This window comes from Anas acuta, chromosome 14, assembly GCF_963932015.1.
Source record: "Anas acuta chromosome 14, bAnaAcu1.1, whole genome shotgun sequence".
Lineage (NCBI taxonomy): Eukaryota > Metazoa > Chordata > Aves > Anseriformes > Anatidae > Anas > Anas acuta.
The window spans coordinates 12,732,858-12,753,830 of NC_088992.1; the positions used below are offsets into that span (position 1 = coordinate 12,732,858).

At 49.7% G+C, this 20,973-nt stretch overlaps 1 protein-coding gene and 1 long non-coding RNA gene across 5 annotated transcripts in view; one reads left to right on the top strand and one right to left on the bottom strand.

Annotated features, from left to right (window-relative positions):
* The window catches only part of LOC137864440 (protocadherin gamma-C5-like), a 186,499-nt gene that overhangs the window by 130,860 nt on the left and 34,666 nt on the right, over positions 1-20,973 (top strand). The window contains exon 1 of one of the 4 annotated variants that reach the window (XM_068698537.1): positions 5,723-7,360. The exons of 2 other annotated variants lie outside the window; for them this stretch is intronic. In XM_068698537.1, coding sequence (XP_068554638.1) covers positions 5,939-7,360 — 1,422 coding nt within the window. In that variant the 5' untranslated portion in view covers positions 5,723-5,938. Of the gene's footprint in view, positions 1-5,722; positions 7,361-18,077; positions 20,664-20,973 lie in introns of those variants that run through there. One more of the 4 variants, XM_068698532.1, reaches the window with a different exon arrangement.
* LOC137864469 (uncharacterized) lies at positions 8,544-17,877 on the bottom strand. Its single transcript, XR_011101511.1, has 2 exons — positions 17,728-17,877; positions 8,544-11,908 (listed from the first exon to the last, which is right to left on the bottom strand). It is a non-coding gene; the product is annotated as an uncharacterized lncRNA (long non-coding RNA).

Sequence of the window (20,973 nt, forward strand, 5' to 3'; positions counted from 1 at the left end):
TGTTTTAGTGGATTGGGATGGTCTTGAAACAATATTCAAGGACCTCGTATTTCACTTAGCTGCTTTTCCTTTCTACTCTGTGCAACTGTTCTCTTGCTGCATGAAGATGGGTTGAGCAGAGAAATGTCTTTATATTCTTCTGTGCTGCTGTTTCAGTGTGTGTGGTGGAATAATGGCCTGGGTAACGTGTCTTTTTAGGCTTTAATTTGTGCTGCATAATATTTGACTAGGATTGAAAACGTTGCATGAAGTCTGAGATTGGATTCCTGTCCTATTTTCTTGTTCCTTTTCTGTATTTTTCACATTTTTGCTTTATTGTCAATGACAAAATGCCAGAGAACCCTGAAAAGCCTGGAAGATCTGTTTTGATTTATGAGACTGGGAGAGCTGTTTCCATTCCCAGTGTGACTGTTTAGTGCTGTCAGGACAGTCTTTAATATGCTCATGTTTCCTTAAAATGTCACTGGATGAAATGCTCTTGCCAGTGGCCTCCATATGGCTAGAACTTGGATGTTGTGAGTGGTGCAAATGAATGCTGTGAATGCAGAGCAAAGATGGTGAGTGGATTTTTTTTTTTTTGATTGTTTCTTTCTGTTAATTTTTTTTTCTTTGCTTTTTGAATGTGGAAAAGAAGTAGCTCAGCAGTGATATTGTTCAGTCAAAGTTTTGACTTCATAATGTGCGCCAATTCCTGAAGCATTTATGCAGCATTTTATCCTGGTTTCCTTGCCCTGAAAGGTAACTTTAATTCTCTGGTAATAAAATGCTTTGCAGAAAAACTGTGCATGTGGTGTTATGATGCCTGCGTATTATGGCTTATAATACCTGTGAGAATCCTCATTACTTCACTCCTATTTATTGTAACTCTTTGCCAAAGAGTTTCTTCATAGCTGTAATTCCGTTTTCAGGTCTTTGTTCTCAGGAAGGTTGTGCTTCATATTTTCCTTTTCTGGCTAGGACCTTTACATTTGAAAATGCAGAGTTTGTACTGCAGCAAGTCCTTATCTGCCTTGAGAAGGTCCTATCAGCCATCTGGTGACAAATATTTGTGTATATGGGAAATGAAACCGAATCTGAAACTGAATCTGTCCTCATTGGTCACGAGACGTGGCATGAGAAAGTTCCTTATAGTACGGCCTTTCCATTTCCAATTTCATATTCATTGGCTATGAGCTGGCCACCTCATGGAATATCAGATGACAGCTGATGAACATTTCTTAAAATGAAGTCCAGATGAACTCTCTAGGGCTTTGCTTGCAGCTTAAAACCTCAGTGATGTCTTGGTGCTTTAGAGAGGCATTTTCCAGTGCAGAGAGAAGACTGTGGCCCATGTTCAGTGATTTTCTCTACCACACTTTCTTTTTGAATGCTTCTTTTTACTGCTGGTCCAATATTTTCTTTTCCTGGTGTTTCTTCCCTGCATGTAGGTTGTGTTGTCAGTAGCAGCATAGCTTTGTTGGGGAATGTGTTATGTGTCCATGTGCCTTGCCTATGTTAGCCAGTAGGTTTGTATTTCATCAAAGTCAGAGCTCATGTGGAAGACTGGAGATACCAGGGTGTTTGTGTGTTCTCCTTTTTTTTTTTGTCTGGGGACTAGATGTAAACATGATTTTAGTCAAAGAGACGTGTCTCTGTAGTGCAGCACATATACTTAAAGCAGAGGGACATTTCCTTACTGATGTATTGAGGAAGACCCAGTCTTTGTTGCAGAAAGAATCCTCTCTGTCCCTTAGCCCTTTTAAGGAGGCTTTAGATACTTGCAGAGAAATGTAGCTCCCTTCATGGTATACTTTGAAGGTGTGCTTGTACATTGTGCGTGAGATTGGGAAAGCTTTTGTTGAACTTTTCAACAGAAAAAAGTTCAACAAAACAAAACAGAAAAATTTGCTTGCAAATTGTGATGGTGAAAGAAAAGCATTGAAGTTATGAAGGTTTGATTTGACGTGTTGGGGGAATTTTGTGTGAGAAGTTGTAGAAGGGCTGGTGGTCCTTTCTCTGCTTGTTTTAGTTATTCCATTCCCCACAAAGCTGTGGTTTATGCTCTTTGAAGTCTGTCTGCTCAATAGGTTTTGCCTGAGAAATGTTATTGAGGTTTCTGGGATCTTTGGGAGAGCTTTCTTGAGAATTCATCCCCTACTCTCTACCTTATGTGGTCTGCTACTGATGCAGGAAGAACAGCCGAAAGCAGAAAAGACACCAGTATGGTCAGATCATGCTCCATTTTTTTACCCAAATAGCCTGACTTTTATAGTGAACTTAACAGGGTTGGATAGTGTCTCACACAAGATTATTGGTCAAAAGCACGCAGAGAAACAACTACAAGAAAACAACCCCACCTGCAAGAAAACAACACCCTTGTGATTAGCAGTCATGTAGACCTTGTCCTTGAAGCCAGCTGCTGGCAACAATATTTCTCTAAATTCCTCATTTGGGCAATGTTGGAACACTGTCATGGGAACTTCTCATAGTCGTTCCTGGTAGCTTGGATTGCTCAGTTGCAGCAAGCCATGGGATCTTTACTGTTTCAAAAATCCCTCAATATACTATTATGAATACTGAAAATTATCTAAATATATATATATATAAAAAAAAATCAAAGTGTATAAACTAGCTGCGTAACATTTATTTTCTTCACAATGTTAGGTCATGTTAATGTAGTGGAAAGAAATGTCTTTAGAGCTGTCCACGGTATAGTCTCTGTGCACGTTGTGAAGAAGTGGGCTGGGCAATTGGTCTTTTAATGAAGTCCTTCTGCCTGTTAGGAATAGGGAAGGCAAACCTAAGAGCCGTGAGTAGCTTGAGAATTCTTTGTGTGTGACATTCTCTTGGTGGAAAGAGGATCCTTTGAACCCTGACCTCTCAAGAATGGAGCTAGAAGTGGCTTTGATAACAGATGTGCTATGACAACAGCTGTGTTCCTAGTATCCTGGAATCCTTTAGGTTGGAAAAGATTTTAGATCATCTAGCCCAACATTTACCCTAGCACTGCCAAGTCTACTGTTAAACCACATCACTAAGCTCTCCATCTACACACTTCTGAAGACCTCCAAGATTGGTGACTCAACTACATCCATGGGCAGCCTTGCTGAATACTTCACAATCTTTTCACTGAAACACATTTTCTTAATATCCAATGTAAACCTCCACTGCAGCAATCTGAGGCCATTTCCTATTGTTTTATCACATGGTTCTTGGCAACAGGCTGATTCCCACTTTGCTGTAGACCCCCTTTAAGGTGACTGTAGAACACGATAAGATCTGCCCTGAGCCTCCTTTGCTGTAGACTACACAACCCTATCTCCATCAGCTGCTCCTAATGAGACCTGTTCTCTAGACCCTTCAACAGCTCCATTGCCCTGCTTTGACCTGCTTCAGCACCTCAGTAACCTTCCTGTAGTGAGGGGTCCAAAACTGATCATGTATTTGAGGTGCAGCCTCACGAGAGCCAAGTACAGAGGGACAATCGCTTTCTTAGTCCTGCTGGCCAGACTATTTCTGATACAAGTCAGGATACTGTTGGATCTCTTGGCCATACTGCTGGCTCATATTCAGCTGGCTACTGACCAATACTTGGAGGTAGCTTTTGGCCGGCCAGCTTTTCAGCCAGTCTTCTTTCCCCAGCCTGTAGCACTGCATGGGATTGCTGTGACCCAAAGAAAGGACCCGTCAGTTAGCCTTCTGGCCCCATAGACTTGCATATGTCTAAGTAGTTTATCAGGTTGCTGACCCTTTTCTCATGGATTATGAGGTCTTCATTCTGCTTCCTGTCCCTATCTACTAGGTAGTCAGGGGATGGGGTACCCAGAGAAAAATAGGTCTTGTTCCTAAAGACGGAGACCAAAAACGCATTAGGGAGATCATCTCTTGTCACTGCCACTGTATTTCCCCTCCACATCCAATAACGGATGGAGCTTGTCTTTGGTCCTCCTTTTCTTGTTTATGTATTTATAAAATAATTTTCGATATCTTTAAGACCAATAGCAAGCTTGAGTTCCAGCTGGGCTTTGGCCTTTCTAATTTTCACCCCACACAGTCTGAAACATCTTCCTACGGAAGTACATCCCATGAATTTCATTCTATCTGATGTTGAGGCAGATCAAAAAAAGATCTGTAGAGTGACAGTGAAGTCCTTCATTTGTGCAATTTTCACATTTTCGCCTTGTTTGCTGTGGAGTGGGCCTGAATGTGGCAGAGACCCCTAAAATGACTGGAAGATCTACTAGAAAAGAACTTTGATATATCTCTCTTTTAGTAAAGTGTCAGAGAATTATATGCCATTTTCCTTCTGCTCTCACCAATGGTGAGAAGTAGGGTGTTGTCCACGGCGCAATAAAAGACTTACTGCAGAATAGAAAGGGTGAGAGGCAGGCTTAGAGCCTGGGAAATAGTTGAATCAGTGTGCCTTTGGCTGGGGAATGCTCTGGTTTCATGCCTGATTCCAAGGGCTATGCCATTTCTGTTCTGATCATGGTGTCCCTGTCCTTAGAGGCAATAATGTTTCCCTGAGAATAAATTATTTGACAGAAAGTGCATATGGAGTCTCTGAGGTGAAAGGGTGCAGACTGGAGTCCCCACCATGTATGAAGGTGAAGTCAAAGAAGAGCAGAAGGGTACTGTGGGAGCAGGTGTTCCATGAAAGCAATAATCTAGGGCTGTAACTGATGCCAAGCACTGATGTAATAACCATTAGCCATGAATGTGAATACTGACTGTGTAGAATGAGATCCAGTGATTCAGCATGACAGAATGAAGATAATATGATAGATGTTTAATGCTCGAGATATTTCATTGTCTTTCTTTGGCTTTTTCTCAAATGAATGTATTGGACGTGTTTGATAAGGGATGATGAGTTCTGCCCTCATCTTACTCCTCTGAGTACACTGGCTTGCTCGTGTCCCATAGTTCTCTGATACGTTCAAAGTGAATGCCCTGGGGTTTTCTTCTGTTTTATGGGTAGGCATTTTTCTGGAAAACCGTTAAAGTGAATGAAAGTTAGAAAAGCATCTGCTGCTGTTGTGATCTCCTGGACTGCATTTACAGGGGGGGAACTGAGCAGAGGCATGTGCCCAGACTGCTTTGCTAAATAACAGGCATGGGGAGAGTGCCCAGGCTTCTCAGAGTAGTGAAGACACCTGTTGATTCTTTGATGCTGCGCATGTACAGGGAGAACTGTTTTATATCAGTTGTTGACATTGAAACGACAGCACAAATTATCAGCGAATGTAAGATTTAAATTAATATAAAGTATTGGAGAGACAAGGAAATATTCACTCAAGAAGGACTGTAGAAACGATCTCTGCAATTCCTTGAAGTGACTGTCCTGCACACATGGTGTAAGGGCGATAATTACCTTAAGGTCAAATTAAAACGAGTAATGCTACCTGCAATGCAGTAGAACTAAGATATGGAGAATAGAGACTACCTTCGTTCTAAGCATGGCCGCCATGAAGAACAGAATGAATGCGATCTTCTTCTAAAGAAGAGAAGGCGTAGCAGAAGCAAACGCACCGACTTCGGGCCGTGTCGCAGGGGAATGTGCCGTGGCGCCGCGTCAACGGGGGCCGAAGGTTTCCGCGGAAGAGGCAGGGCGGCAGCGCTCGCTGTGAGCCGTGCGTGCAGTGCCGTGCGAAGGCTGCGGGCGCCGCTGTACACCACGGAGGAGAGGAGAGGAAGGAGCGGAGCGCTGCAGCCAGCCCCGCCCGCTGCGGCCAGGCTCGCTCGGTCGCCCGCTGTATCGGCTGCCGTGCGGGCTGCGAGGGGCCCCGCGGTACGGAGCTGAGTTACGTAGAGGCGGAGGGGCTGGCGATAGCGGTCGGCGGCGGAGCCGAAGCCGCAGCAGGACGGAAGCGTGAGCCTGATCCGGAGCGGCAGACGAACAGTCGGGTCGGCGGCGGAGAGCTGTCAGCGGGCGTCCGGTGGCGGCGGGGCCGTGGCGGAGATGTGGACTGCGAGAGAAGGGCGCTGGGGCCGGAGGCAGCGAGCGCTGCTGTGCTGCGTGTTGCTGGCAGCGTGGGAGGCGGCGTGGGGACAGTTGCGCTACTCGGTGCCCGAGGAGCTGCCCAAGGGCTCTTTCGTGGGCGACGTGGCCAAGGACCTTGCGCTACAGTTGACGGCGCTCGGTGATCGCGGCGCCCGAGTGGTGTCGGCAGATAGGATGCGGTATTTCGCTCTGCATGCGAACAGCGGCCACCTGGTGACGGCGGAGAGGCTAGATAGAGAGCAGCTGTGCCGGCTGGTGGAGCGATGTGTGCTGCACTGCGAGGTGATCGTGGAGGGCGAGATGAAGGTTTATGAGATCGAAGTGGAAATCACGGACATTAACGACAACGCGCCCAGCTTTGGAGAAGCTGAAAAGGAACTGACAATGAGCGAGACGACAGCTCCTGGGTCGCGCTTTCCCCTGGTCGAGGCTCACGACCCTGACGTGGGAGTGAATTCCTTGCAGAGCTACGAGCTGAGCGGCGACGAGCACTTCTCGCTGTCCGTGCAGGCGGGAGCCGACGGCGAGAAACGTCCCGAGCTGGTGCTGGCCAAGGCGCTGGACCGGGAGGAGGCGGCGTTTCACGAGCTGGTGCTGAGGGCGATCGACGGCGGCGAGCCGGCACGGACGGGCACGGCGCGCATCCGCGTGTCTGTGCTGGACGCCAACGACAACGCGCCCGTGTTCAGCCAGGCGGTGTATGCGGTGCGCGTGCCCGAGGACGTTCCTGTGAGCTCCACCCTGCTCACCCTCACGGCCACCGACGCCGACGAGAGAATCAACGGCGAGGTTAAGTATTCGGTGATAAAACTGACAGCCGAGCTAACAGACAATTTTTTTCTGGATCCAGAGACAGGAGCCATCAGGCTGTTGAGGAATCTGGACTTCGAGGAAGGAGACTCCTACGAATTCAGGGTGCAAGCACGGGATAGCGGTGGCCTTTTCGACACGGCTACGGTCTCGATCTCGGTGATGGACGTGAACGACAACGCGCCCGAGATTTCGGTGCGGTCGGCGCTGAGCGAGATCTCGGAGGACGCGCCGCCGGGGACGGTGGTGGCCCTGCTGCACGTGCAGGACCGCGACTCGGGCGCCAACGGCGAGGTGCGGTGCTCGCTGGTCGGCGACGTGCCGTTCCGTCTGCGGAGCTCGGTGGGCAGCTACTACAGCGTGGTGACGTCGCGGGAGCTGGACCGGGAGGAGGTGTCGGAGTACAACGTGACGGTGTGGGCGTCGGACGGCGGGTCGCCGTCGCTGCGGAGCAGCGCGGTGCTGGCGCTGCGCGTGCTGGACGTGAACGACAACGCGCCGGTGTTCGCGGAGGCGCGCTACAGCGCCCGTCTGCCCGAGAACAACGCCGAGGGCGCGCTGGTGCTGACGGTGCGGGCGTGGGACGCGGACTGGGGGCAGAACGCGCGCGTGCGCTACCGGCTGGCGGAGGGGCGCGTGCGGGGCGCGCCGCTGTCGTCCTACGTGTCGGTGCAGGCGGAGACGGGCGCGCTGTACGCGCTGCGCTCGTTCGACTACGAGGAGGTGCGCGAGGTGGGGCTGTGGGTGCGGGCGGAGGACGGCGGCGCGCCGGCGCTGAGCAGCAACGTGTCGGTGCGGCTGCTGATCGTGGACGAGAACGACAACGCGCCGCAGGTGCTGTACCCGCCGTCGGCGGCGGGCGCGGGCTGGACGGGCGTGGAGCTGGCGCCGCGCTCGGCGGAGCCCGGCGCGCTGGTGGCCAAGGTGGTGGCGGTGGACGCGGACGCGGGGCAGAACGCGTGGCTGTCCTACGAGCTGGCCAAGGCGACGGAGCCGGGGCTGTTCCGCGTGGGGCTGCACAGCGGCGAGGTGCGCACGGCGCGCTCGCCGCTGGCCCGCGACGCGCCCAGGCACAGCCTGGTGGTGGTGGTGAAGGACCAGGGCCGGCCGGCGCTGTCGGCCACGGCCACGCTGACGGTGGTGCTGGCCGAGAGCGTGGCCGAGCTGCTGTCGGAGCTGGGCAGCGCGGCGGCGCCGGCCGAGCCCGGCGGCAGCCTGACGCGCTGGCTGGTGCTGGCCGTGGCGGCCGTGTCGTGCCTCTTCGTCGCCTTCCTGCTGCTGCTGCTGGCGCTGCGCCTGCGGCGCTGGCGCCGCTCGCAGCTGCTGCCGCCGGCCAGCGGCGCCTTGCGCGGCGTGCCGGCCTCGCACTTCGTGGGCATCGACGGCGTCCGCGCCTTCCTGCACTCCTACTCGCACGAGGTGTCGCTCACGGCCGACTCGCGCAAGAGCCAGCGGCGCTGGGCGGCCGACAGCTGCTGCAACACCCTCCCGGCGCGGCCGCCGCCCGACAAGGCCGCGCCGCTGCTCGGGGAAGACGCTGCTGGCTCCCGCGGCGCACCGCCCGACGCCCTCCCGGTGAGTCGCTCTATCGGATTATCTCGTGTCCCTCCCTCCGAGCTCGCCTCTTTCTCGCCCGTTTTGCTCTCTTGTTGTCCGCGCCTATTATAGCGATGAAAGACATATATTTGGGATTGCCACCGAGGTGCTGGGTTTGACAGAGTATCTTAGTAATGATTGTGCTTGAACACTGAGCTCAGAAGAATGGAGCAATGTTTACTAGCAGGCATACTGTATGGCAACAGAGCCGTTTTGTGTTCATTATTTCAATTCATGTAGCATAATTTTTGCTAAGATAAAATAATGAGATCTGAAGGGTGAAAGTGAAGTCCTTTTTGTGTTATGTGGGTTTTATGATTTTGCCATGTGTGTTCTCAGTGTCTATATTGGGCCTTAGTATCATAGAGAACCTTTAAAAGTCTGTTATGTATGTTACTTTTCGTATCGGGAGAGCTGTTTTCATAAAGAACAGGGACTTTGGTTGCTTTCACATCAAGAAATTTGTTATACTTAAGCTTCCTTAATATGTCACTCTATGAGCCGTTCTTGGCAACAGCCAACATATGGTAGAATGTTATTGTCCGTGCTGCAAGCAGAGGCTGTAAATGCAGAGCAAGGATGGTGAGCAGCTGGTAGTGAATGTGGAAGACAGGTGGATATTTTCTTTGGGCAAAGGTTTGGTTTTATAGTTAGTGCAAAAGCGTGCAGCACATATACAGATTTTTTTTTCTGGGTTTGTTGCCTTGAATGTCAGTTGTAATCCCCTGATGATAACACGTTTTGCAGAAAAACTACGTGTGCTGATGCCTGTGTATAATGGTTTATAATTCTTGTTTGAATTCAGATTTATCCATCCATATCTAAGTTGTGAAATAGAGCTTCTTTGTAGTCATATTTCAGTTTTTAGGCCTTTTTCTAGATAAGGCTGTGCTTCATATTTCCCATTTCTGGGTACACCTTTTTCTTTTGAAAACACTAGTGTTGCCTTTCAGGAAGTCCTTACCTCCCTTAACAAGATCCTAACAACCATCTGAAGAAGTTTTTTTTATATTAGCGAAATGAAAAATAAGCTAAAAGTGAATCTCTCTTCATTGCTCTGAAGACTGGGCATGCAAAAAGGTCACGAAGTAAGGACTTCACATTCACAGTTTCATATTTATTGGAGACAAGAGGGACACTTCAAAGAGAAATTAAAGATAACTGATTAAGTTTTCCTAAAATTTCCTAAAAAGAGCCAAAGAGTGTGTAGTCCAGGGGAAGACTTTAGGGCCTTGCTTGCAGCTTAAAACCTTGGTGTGTTTCCAGTGCTCTGGGAGGGAATTTTGGTGCCTGCTGAGAAGACCATGCCACCCTCCCAGAGAAATTCCTTACCACGCATTCTCTTTGAATACTTTCTCGTGCTGCTTGTCTGATTGCATCTTTTTATCTGTGTATGTAGGCTGACTTCTATTTAGCAGCATAGCTGTGTTGAGCAATGTGCTATGTGTTCTTGGGCCTTGCTCCCGTGAGGCAATAGCAGGGTATTTCAGTAGAGTTGGAGCTGGGGTGGAAGGCTGGAGATGTGAGAGTACTTGTGTGTTCTCTTCCATTTTTGTTTCCCCAGAATGGATGTATACGTGATGTTAGTGGAAGAGGAATGTTTGTGTGGAGCAGTGCATGTGTTTATAGGAGGGGGAGATTCCCCTCCAAAAGTTTCTGATGACCCAGTCTCTGGTGGAATCTCCTTTCTCTCTTTCCTCTTAGATCATTAGTATGGTTTTGGAACGACTGGGCACATATCCCTTCTTGGTATTCCTTGATGGTGTGACTGTGGTGTGTGATATAGGGAAATGGTTCGTTGAACTCGTCTTTTGGTGAGATGTGTTTGCAGATTCTGAGGATGAAAGTAAAACACTGAAGTTGTGAAAGGTTTGAGGTGAGAGTGTATGGGTACTGTGTCTGGAGCTTTAGAAGAACAGATGCCTATCTCCCTGCTTGTTGTAGTTATAACGCTAGGCATACAGCTGTGGTTCGTGCAATTTGAAGTCTTTCTGATGAATAGGTTTTGCATTTGAAGTGCTATTTTTCCTGTGTTGGAAGCTTCAGGAAGACCTTCTGGGGAATTCATTCCCTACTATCTACCTTATATGCCCTACTACTATGAATACTCAAGAATGTCCATGTGTGTAACTTAGCTGCATATTGTCTAAAATAAAATTTTCTTTGGAGCCATCCATAGTGTAGTCTGTGTGCACATTGTGGAGAAAATGGGCTGGCCATTTGGTCTTTTGATGATGTTCAGGCTGTCATGAAGAGGAAAGGCAATCGTAACAGTTGGGCATAGTTTGGGAATTGTTCATGTGTGAAGTGCTCTTGGAGGCTTTGACTTCTCATTATGATCTTTAAACATTGACCTTTCAGGAATAGAGCTGGAATTGTCTTTGCAAGCAGACACATACTATGAGAGCAACCGTGTTGCAGGTCCATTACTTGAATCTCATTAAGCATAATTCTTGGGCAGAGCAAAGAAGAACATCTGTAAAGTGATCGTGAAGTCCTTCACTTCTGTAGTTTTCACATTCTTGCTGTGTTCATTGTTACTGTCTAAATTGGGCCTCAGTGTGGCAGAGAACCTTTAAAAGATTGTAGGATCTGCAAGAAATGTGAGCTTGAGGTAGCTGATTCCATACAGAGCTTGAATGTTTACAGCTTGGTTAAGTTTCCTTAAAATGTCACTGAATGGAATGCCCTTGGCAGTGTTTGAGTTCTGTCGCTGCTCTGAGAAGATACTGCCGGTGCCTGTTGTGTACACCCTAATACCCTCCTGGTGAATCACTCTCATGGTGCCTCTTGAGTCCCTCCCTTCACACTCTCTTTCCTGGGCTTTTTTTGTCTCACTCCCCATGTGTTTAGCCTTTTGCACTCTTCCTCTAGGTGTCCTTTGTGGGCATTGACTGTTGGCAGGAGAGCTTTGCCCCTAATGTCCCTAATTCACTCAGAGTATTGCTGTGCTCTCTGCTTGGCAGTGTTCCAGATGGGGTGGCACTGCAAGTTATGTTGATATGTTCTCACCATGAAGGGTTAATCACTTTCATGTTGACTGCCACTTTACAGCTTGTTTTCTGTCCTTGTCCACTTCTGCCTGTAACATCACGTGATCTGCCTTTGCTAAGGATTGAATGTTGATGACAGCACTGTGTGAGGTGCACAGTAGCACGCATTCCTATTAGCAATACAGCTTAGAAGTGTTGTGTTTTTTTTTTTTTTTTATGTAGTCTTCACCAGCTGGAGGAGGCTTCAGATATGGACTAGAAGACTAATAGAGGTGTTATCTTATAGAGCTTGATAGCTGAAGCACTTTTTGCAAGTCTGGCTTTTGGTTGTCTAATCATCAGTTAGTCAATGTACAAATTTTGAGCAGCAGGATGCCTTGCTTTTGACATCGATACAGTGGATGTTAAACCAAGTTGCCTTTCCTTTCCCATGTGAGGTAACAGTTGTATTTTGTTAACAGCATTACCACTGGTGTCCTTCACTTTCATGTCATTTCATAATGGTTTGACAGGTGAATATATGATGTCTCTGTAAAGACAAAGCAGATGACAGAGTTCACTCCACTTTTATTTTTCCTGTATAGACCATAGGTGCCCTAGCTCCTCTCCTCTCCTCTCCTCTCCTCTCCTCTCCTCTCCTCTCCTCTCCTCTCCTCTCCTCTCCTCTCCTCTCCTCTCCTCTCCTCTCCTCTCCTCTCCTCTCCTCTCCTCTCCTCTCCTCTCCTCTCCTCTCCTCTCCTCTCCTCTCCTCTCCTCTCCTCTCCTCTCCTCTCCTCTCCTCTCCTCTCCTCTCCTCTCCTCTCCTCTCCTCTCCTCTCCTCTCCTCTCCTCTCCTCTCCTCTCCTCTCCTCTCCTCTCCTCTCCTCTCCTCTCCTCTCCTCTCCTCTCCTCTCCTCTCCTCCTTATTACTGTATGCATAAGTACCTAGCGGAATAATCTGAAACTGATTATTTCACTTCTGTAGGTTTCATGTTTATTTGTTTTGTTTTGTTTTGTTTTGTTTTTCTTTCTTTCTTTCTTTGTCTTCAAGGACTAATGCTGGGGCCTCAATGTATCTGATAATCCTTCAAAGACTGGAGGATCTTTTATAACTGTAGGACTGGGGAAACAGTGTTGCAGGTATTTTATTTTATTTTATTTTATTTATTTTTCACAGTGTCATGGTAAACCAAAGAAGAATGTCTGTAGAGTTATAGTGAAGTCCTTCACTTGTGTAGTTTTAACATTTTTGTCTTGTTTGTTGCCAGGATCTAAACTGGGCTTCAGCATGGTAGAGAACCCTTAAAAGACTGGAAGATCTTTTAGTATTGTGGAACTACAGGAGCTGACTCCATATGTACCTTGAATGTTTGCAGCTGTCATGATTTTGATATACTTAAGTTTCCTTAAAATACCACTGAAAGAAATGCTGTTGCTGTGTCTGACATGTGGCCAAAAGCTGGATACTGGCTGTGAATGCTGAGCAAGGAGGTTGAGAGGCTGGTGTCGAACTTGGAGAATAACTTGATCAACATAGTTTGGGCTGGACAACACTCTGATTTCATAATTAATGCCAAGGCCATTGCCATTTATGCTACAATCCTGATTTTCCTGTGCTGAAAGGCAAATAATCCTTTGATAATAAAAAGTTTGAATAAAAACTGTGCATTTAGAACAATGATACATAGGTAGAATGGCTTGTAATTCCTGCATGAAACCTCATTTCTCTATTGATCTCTTTCAATAATATTGTTACACAGAGTTTTTTCTTTGTTGTAGTTACATATCTAGGCTGTTTTTTCCAGGAAGTCTGTGTTTCATGTTTATGTCTATAGTGCAGTCTTTGTGCATGTGGTGGAGAAACAGGCTGGGCAATTGCGCCTTTGCTGATGTTAGCAAAGCCAGGTATCTTCCTGATAGCACGTGTGCCTGATGAGTCGGGTGAGATTGTCTTGAAACAGAATCTTAATGGCCTTCCATTTAACTTAACTACTTCTCCTTTACAATCTTCTTGACCTTTATGATTCTTCATGATAAAGCATCGAGCAAAGAAATGTCTTTGCATCTGTCCATGCTGTGGTCTTTGAAACTGTTTCTTCTTGGCAGAGAAACGGTCTGCACAACTGGTCCTTTGACAATGTTTGCCTGCTATGAAGATGAAAGGCAATTGTGAATGTTGTGAGGATATTACAATGCCTCAGTGGTGCTGTGTGTGATGGGCTCCTGGAGGAAACAGATGTATTTTGCTGCTTCACAGTGTTTTAACATTGACCTATCAAGGATGGATCTGGACATGTATTTACTGACAGACACATGCTGTAGCAGCAGCCATGCTGCAGGTTCACCACTTTCATTTCTTGTGCTCTCTGGACAGATAGAAGGCTGATGTCTGGAGAGAGACAGAGCATGTGAAAGAGTTCATTGTGTTTTACTTTTAAACACAAAGAAGATAGGTGTTAACATTCACTTTATCATAGTTGTTATATTGCAGTTTACATTTTGTCTTGTCCAAATTACTTTGACTACCTCTGTCTAGGAAGGAACCTCTGGAAGGATCCTCCTGTGACTTTGCTGTCTACTGGTTACCCTTATTATGCTCACATATTCCTACTGACATGATCTGCAATAGGAAACTGATTCCTTCACATCTGCAGGTTTCAGGTTTTGGCCTTGATGTTGTCAGGGTCTAAAACTGGTCCTCCATGTGGCTGATAGTCTTTCAAAGCTTGGAAGACCTATTATAACTGCAGGCCTTGGGGTAGCAGTGCTATGGGGATACATATTTTGAATGTTTACAGCTATCAAGACAGCTCAGTATAGTCTGATATACTTATGTTTCCTACAATGTCACTAAGTGAAATGTTCTTGCTGAGGGGTGACATATGGCCAAAAGATGTCCATGGCCAAAAGTTGACCATGGTGCAACTAAAAGCTGTGCATGCAGAGCAAGGAAGGTGAGAAACTGACTTTGAATCTGGAAAATAGGTGGATCTACAGTGATGTTGTTTGGACAGTGGTTTGATTTTGTACTGGTATCAAGGCCTGTTCCATTTACAGTGTGATCCTTGTTTTCCTGACCTGAAAGAAATGTTAATTGGTTATTGGTGTAAAAACCATGTATGTACAATGATGCCTTAATGGGTAGAACTGATTACAATTCCGTTGTGAAAACTTGTGTATCCATCCATATCTCATCATAACATTGTGATGGATAGCTTTCCTGTAGGCATAATTATGTGTTCTGACCTTTGTTTCCAGGAAGGTTGTGCTTCATGTTTCCCATTTCTGGATAGGGCTTTGGTATTTGAAAATGCTAGAGTTGTACTGCAGGAAATCTTTACCTCCTTTGAAAAGGTCCTTCCAGACATCTGAAGACAAATTTTTGTGTATGAAGGAAATGAAACAGAAGCTAAAACTGAATCTCTCTACATTACTTGCAAGAGTTAGGATGAGAAAAGACCCTGTATTAAGGCCAGTCCATTTATAGTTCTATAATCTATAATCTGAGCAGGCCACAGAGTAGAAAAATTGATGAGAGAGGATGAATTTTTCTATTTTAAGAAGTCCCTTCCTGTGTAGTCTGGAGGAAGACTTGAAGGCTTTGCTTGCAGCTTAAGACCTCAGTGAGTTCCAGGTGATCTGGGGATGAACTTTGGTGCCCACAGTGAAGACTGCGATGCCCTTGTGACCTTCTGTGTTGAGTCTCAAGTGTTTCAACAAAATCTCTGCTTGTGGAACAATGATGCAGGGGTCACTTTCTTCATTTAACATTCTTTAGGACGTATATAAGCCATTATATGAAGTGAATGCAGAACCTCATTTGTCTGTGCCTACTTTAGGCAAGTGTCCTACTTATCTTATGGGTAAATGTTCTTCATACAATGTGTTCCTCAGCCAATTGTGACAGAAGGGTGATTCTCAGAATACCTGTGTTTTCCACATGGGACATGGTGCTTCCCTCAGCCACGAGACCGTTCCCAGGCATTACTGTGAGTTCTTTGTTGCCTGTGGGAATTCCCCAGTTTTGGTCAAAAGTGAGCTCCAAGCTCTGCATGGAGGAAGAGGGTGGAAGAATAAAATTACTTGTGGGCAGATGTAAAATTATAAGATACTTGTGGTTGGGTATGGTTGTGCTTCTTGACCTTGATGGCAACTCAACAGTGTGTTCTCCCAAAGGTGCTTAACTGTGGTTCTGTGGTGTTCAAAGGTGCTTAAGTGGATTCAAAAAACTGCATGTTTGTACACTAAATGTTGTGGTTATATAAGGCTACTAGCCTCTTCTCAGTCCTTGAAAGTGGGTTGAAGTGTTAGGAATCGAGACAGGGGACTTAATTATTTTCCTATTTCACTGAATCTCTGAGGTCTTGCTTGAAAATGAGGTCATGGAAGATATTTCAATTTGAGAGGTTACCAGCACTGAACAAGCCCTTGCACATCTCTCCCATTTTTGTCAATCCCCACATCCTTGGGGAGCAGTCAAAGCTAGCATCTGTGGCATCCTTAGAGCATGAGACAGTGTACTTTATTGCTGGGGCCATGTCCATACACCAGAATAATCCAGCAGTGGGTTTGACCTTTGGTGGTGTCTGGGTCTAAACCCCAGAGTCATGAAGCTGTGTGATATATCTTGTATGTGGGACTGTGCTCAAGAGAGGAATGGAAGTGATGCAGAGTATTTTTGCAGTTTCTCTTGGGCAGCATTACAGGTTGCAGATGGAGTGGCACTGCAAGGCATGTGGAAACACTTACTGTGAAGGGTTGATGATTTGCACTTTGCCACCTTGCAACTCTTTCAGTATCCTTATCTACTCTTACCTGTAGTAACATGCGATCCATTAATGGTAAGGATTGAAAATTGATGCAAGCAATGTACAAGGCATACTCTAGCATACATTCTTAATAGCATTGTGGGTTGTGAGTATTTCTTTCTACTTCTGTGCTCCTCACCAGCCAGTGAGGAGCCCCTTTTTGTGGTTACAGGAATGGCCTTGCTGATGGAAGAAGCCTGTCTACACAGCGACCTTGTTGGTAGTTTTGTCAAAGCAGGTTAAATCTCCCAGGGATCATTACTGTGACCCTCTTGTGTGTTTCTCTCCAACTGAAGAAGAGTGTAACATTTCTTTGTGAAAATGGTCCTGTTTGCCAGGAAGAGTGTGTTCACACAGTGGCGTTGTGGCCTCTTCTACGATAGAAGGATTACTCCACAAGCACTTGTTTCTTGATGACTGTGGAATAGTCTCGTGAAGGAGAAACTGAGTCCTGCAGCCTGCATCTTTAAATCTTGTAAAGGTGCTGCAAGAGACTCTCTTTTAAGATATAAATCAGGAAATGAGTTATCACTGGGACCCTAAAAATGAGCACAGTAGTCACTGATGGAGTCATGTTTTAGAGCAATCTCAGTACTCTTGTTTAGAGCAATAGGAGAGTCAGGAAAATCCATTGTATTTGTAGTTTTCCAAATTTGTGGTCTGTATGGAGTTGAGATGATTCTCTTGGTTATATTGTGTCGAGGCTCATGAACCAAGCTTTGCTGGCTTTCAGAGCCTTCCATTCCATATTTTCCTTTGATTTCTGATAAGAGGCAGTGCTATCATAAAAATAGGTTTTGAGGAAGATTAAATACTTTTTCATAAATGTTGCACTCAGGTGAGTTGAATCCTTTCCATTTTCAGAGCCCCCCATCCTAGAATGCTCTATGTCTTTTTGGTGCAAATTGCACGTCACTGTGTTTATGTCATCAATAAACGTCCTTCTTTAGTGTTGCCTGTCTTCAAAGCCTTTCTCAGACTTTGGTGACTTTTTTTGCCATCTTCTTTTCTACAAGTGTCTGACCATGCCATCACAGGGTGGTATACAATTGCTTTTCTTCACAACCACTGAAACAGCACACTGGTAATAGAAGTATACCAGTACATTGGGTACCTTTTTGCTGACCACCTATGTTCCTACATCAACTTTCTCACTCTGTTCACAAAGAGAGGCACTTTTGAAAACCAGATTTAACAGGGCTGTCTTCATTCTGCTGGAGTAGGAAGTGGTGGTGATCTCACTGATTTGTAAAACTGGGAGCAAGTGCTGATGCTGTTTTTGTAGAGAATAAAGCCGTGTTCTCCCGTAGTCCCAGTCACTATGACAGATATATAAAATGAAATGGATGTAACCAAGAAGCTCCTAAAAGAAAACAGCGTTCACGGTGGATCTGGTGCTCTCTTTCTACAACACCTTTTCTCCAGAAGCACTTTGTCGCTGCTGCTAGTCATAGCTGAGAAAAATGAAATGCGAGAGCTGGGGGAAGACCACCCCCAGCAGTAGTGGAAACTCCTGAAAGGTGTCGGCTGCTTCCCTTACAGTGCGTCTGGCTGTTCTTACCTGTGCTCTGCTGTGCGATGTCCGCGCGCGCTGCTCCGATACTCGGTAACGCGCCCCCCAGCCAGACTCCTGACTTCCGCAGCAGAACAGAGCTGCTCGCCTCGCCTTCCGCCCGGTGGCAGAAAACCGGCAGAGCCCGTAACGATGAATCGCGCTCCCGCTAGCTGCCGGCGCCGTCTGCCGGGCGGCTGCTGTCAGCGCTCCTCGGCGAGAAGCGGCCGGGATCCGAGGTGCGCGGGCAGCCGCCGGCTGCGGTGGCGCCGCGGGGCCTCCGGGTGCCGCTGTTGGCCGCCGCCGCCGCCTCCTGCCCCCGCCGGCTGCTCGCTCGCCCGGCGCCGCCAGAGCGGGAGAGGCGCGGGCAGCAGAAAGACGGGGAGCGGCGGCCGAGCCGGTGCCCAGATCGCTGCGCTCCGGCGGCATCGGCGCTTGGGCCGGGCAGCGGCTGGCAGGAGCGGAGGCGGGGGCGGGTGGAAGGAGCGCGGCGAGCGCTGCTGCGAATGGCAGGCGGGCGGCGGAGGAGCCGGCGGCGAGCGGGCGGGCAGGGGCTGCTGCCCGCTTTGCTCCTGTGCTGCTGCTGCTGCTGCCGGGCGGCGCCGGAGCGGCTCCGCTACGCGATCCCCGAGGAGCTGAGCAGGGGCTCGCTGGTGGGGCCGCTGGCGCGGGACGTGGGGCTGAGCCCAGCCGAGCTGCCGGCACGCCAGCTGCGGATCAGCTCGGAGAAGCACTACTTCACCGTCAGCGGCGAGAACGGGAACCTGTACGTGAGCGAGAGGCTGGACCGGGAGGAGCTGTGCGGCAAGTCGGCGTCCTGCTCTGTCAGTTTCGAGGTGGTGGTGCAGAACCCGCTAAACGTTTTCCACGTCGAAGTGGCCATCCAGGACGTTAACGACAACGCGCCGCGCTTCTTGCGAAATAGCATCCAGCTGGAAATCAACGAGTTGACTTCTCCCGGCGCCCGCTTTTCCTTGGGTATCGCCGAAGATCCGGACGTGGGCCCGAACTCCCTGCAGGGCTATGAGCTGGAGGCCAACGGGTACTTCGCGGTGGAAGTGAGAGAGAGGCAGGACGGCAGCAAGTTTGCGGAGCTGGTGCTGCGCCGCGCGCTGGACCGGGAGCGTGAACCGAGCCTGCGCCTGGTGCTGACGGCGCTGGACGGCGGGGAGCCGCCCCGGAGCGGCACCGCCCAACTCTGCATCAACGTCACCGATGCCAACGACAACGCGCCTGTGTTCGCGCAGGAGCGGTATCGGGTGAGCCTGCGGGAGGACACGCCCCCGGGCTCCGTGGTGCTGCATGTCTCGGCCTCTGACAGTGACGAGGGCAGCAACGCGCGCATCACCTACGGCTTCGCAGAAATGCCGGCCAAGGTGCTGCAGAAGTTCGCAGTGGCCGCAGAGAATGGGACGGTGACGCTGCGGGAGGCGCTGGACTTCGAGGACACGCGGGGCTACACGTTGCTGGTGGAGGCGCGGGACGGGGGCGGCCTGGTGGCACACTGCGAAGCGGAGCTCGAGGTGCTCGATGTGAACGACAACGCGCCCGAGGTGACGCTGACGTCGGTGTCGAGCCCGGTGCCCGAGGACGCGGCGCCCGGCACCGTCGTGGCGCTGCTCAAAGTGCGGGACCGGGACTCCGGGGAGAACGGTCAGGTGTTGTGCGAGCTGTCGGGCGAGGCGCCGCTGTCCATTGTGGCGTCGTCGGGCGGCTCGTACAAGGTGGTGACGGCGGGCGCGCTGGACCGGGAGCAGGCGGCCGAGTACCGGGTGACGGTGGTGGCCAGGGACCGCGGCAGCCCGGCGCTGTCGAGCCGCGCGGCGCTGGTGCTGGAGGTGTCGGACGTGAACGACAACGCGCCGGTGTTCGAGGAGGCCGCATACAGCGCCTACGTGGCCGAGAACAACGCGGCGGGCGCGTTGGTGCTGCGGGTGCACGCGCGGGACGCGGACGCGGGCACCAACGGGCTCGTGAGCTACTGGCTGGAGGGCGACGGCACGGGCGCGGCGGCACCGTACGTGTCGGTGGAGGCGCGGAGCGGCGCGGTGTACGCGCAGCGCTCCTTCGACTACGAGCAGTGCCGCGAGTTCGCCGTGGCGGTGCGGGCGCAGGACGGCGGGGAGCCGGCGCGCAGCGCTACGGCGACGGTGCACGTCTTCGTGCTGGACCGGAACGACAACGCTCCACGGGTGCTATGGCCAGCGGCGGCGAGCGGGGCAGGGAGCGGCGGCGCGGGCGCGAGTGCGGTGCCGTTCGAGGTGGTGCCGCGCTCAGCAGAGGCCGGCTACCTGGTGGCCAAGGTGGTGGCGGTGGACGCGGACGCGGGGCGCAACGCGTGGCTGTCCTACGAACTGGTGCAGGCGCCGGAACCGGGGCTCTTCCGCGTGGGGCTGCACAGCGGCGAGGTGCGCACGGCGCGGGCTGTGTCGGAGCGGGACGCGGCGAAGCAGCGGCTGGTGGCCGTGGTGAAGGACCACGGGCAGCCGGCGCTGTCAGCCACGGCCACACTGCACGTGGTGTTGGCCGAAAGCTTGCAGGAGGCGCTGCCGGAGCTGAGCGACAAGGCTGTCGAATCCGAGCTGACTTCAGATCTAAACCTCGTTCTGGTGGTGGCGCTCGCTTTGGTGTCCTTGCTGTTCGTTTTCACAGTCATGTTGGTAGTGTTCTTCAAGTGCCGACGGGCCAGGAGCCCCCCCATTTTCCTAACTTCCGATAAGGAACTCTATTCCAGCCTTGGCCCCAAAGCACCCTACAACTACTGCAGCAGCACGCTGCCCTTGCCCTACTCCTACGAGGTGTGTTTGGCCTCTGAATCGGGCCAGAAGGACTTCACGTTTCTGAGACCGGGCACGGCAGCGCTGCCTGACCATGTCTTGGCGGGGGACCTTGGCCCAGGAGGCCCCTCCGGGAAGGACCCTCCCAGCCCAGAGAGCACGGCAGAGGTGAGCTGCTGTCCCGGGTCCTTTTCTGTTTGCTCGTGCGGTCTTTCTCCTTCCCCTGTCGCTCTGTTCTGCCTTGGGTGTGAGTTTCAGCGAGCTGGGGTGGTAACGTGAAGGTTGGAGCGATGGCGTAAGGGTCCTGGGGCACGAAAGCTGAGACAATCCTTTCATCTGGGTTTAGTGAATGCTTTATTTAGTGTCTCTAAAGTGCCCTATATGAGTATTTCTTTGTGAAATTGATGCATGGTCATGTAATTGATGTATCGCGGGCTTCGCACTTAGTGAGGGCAACAAGTCCAGTCTTCTTGTCTGT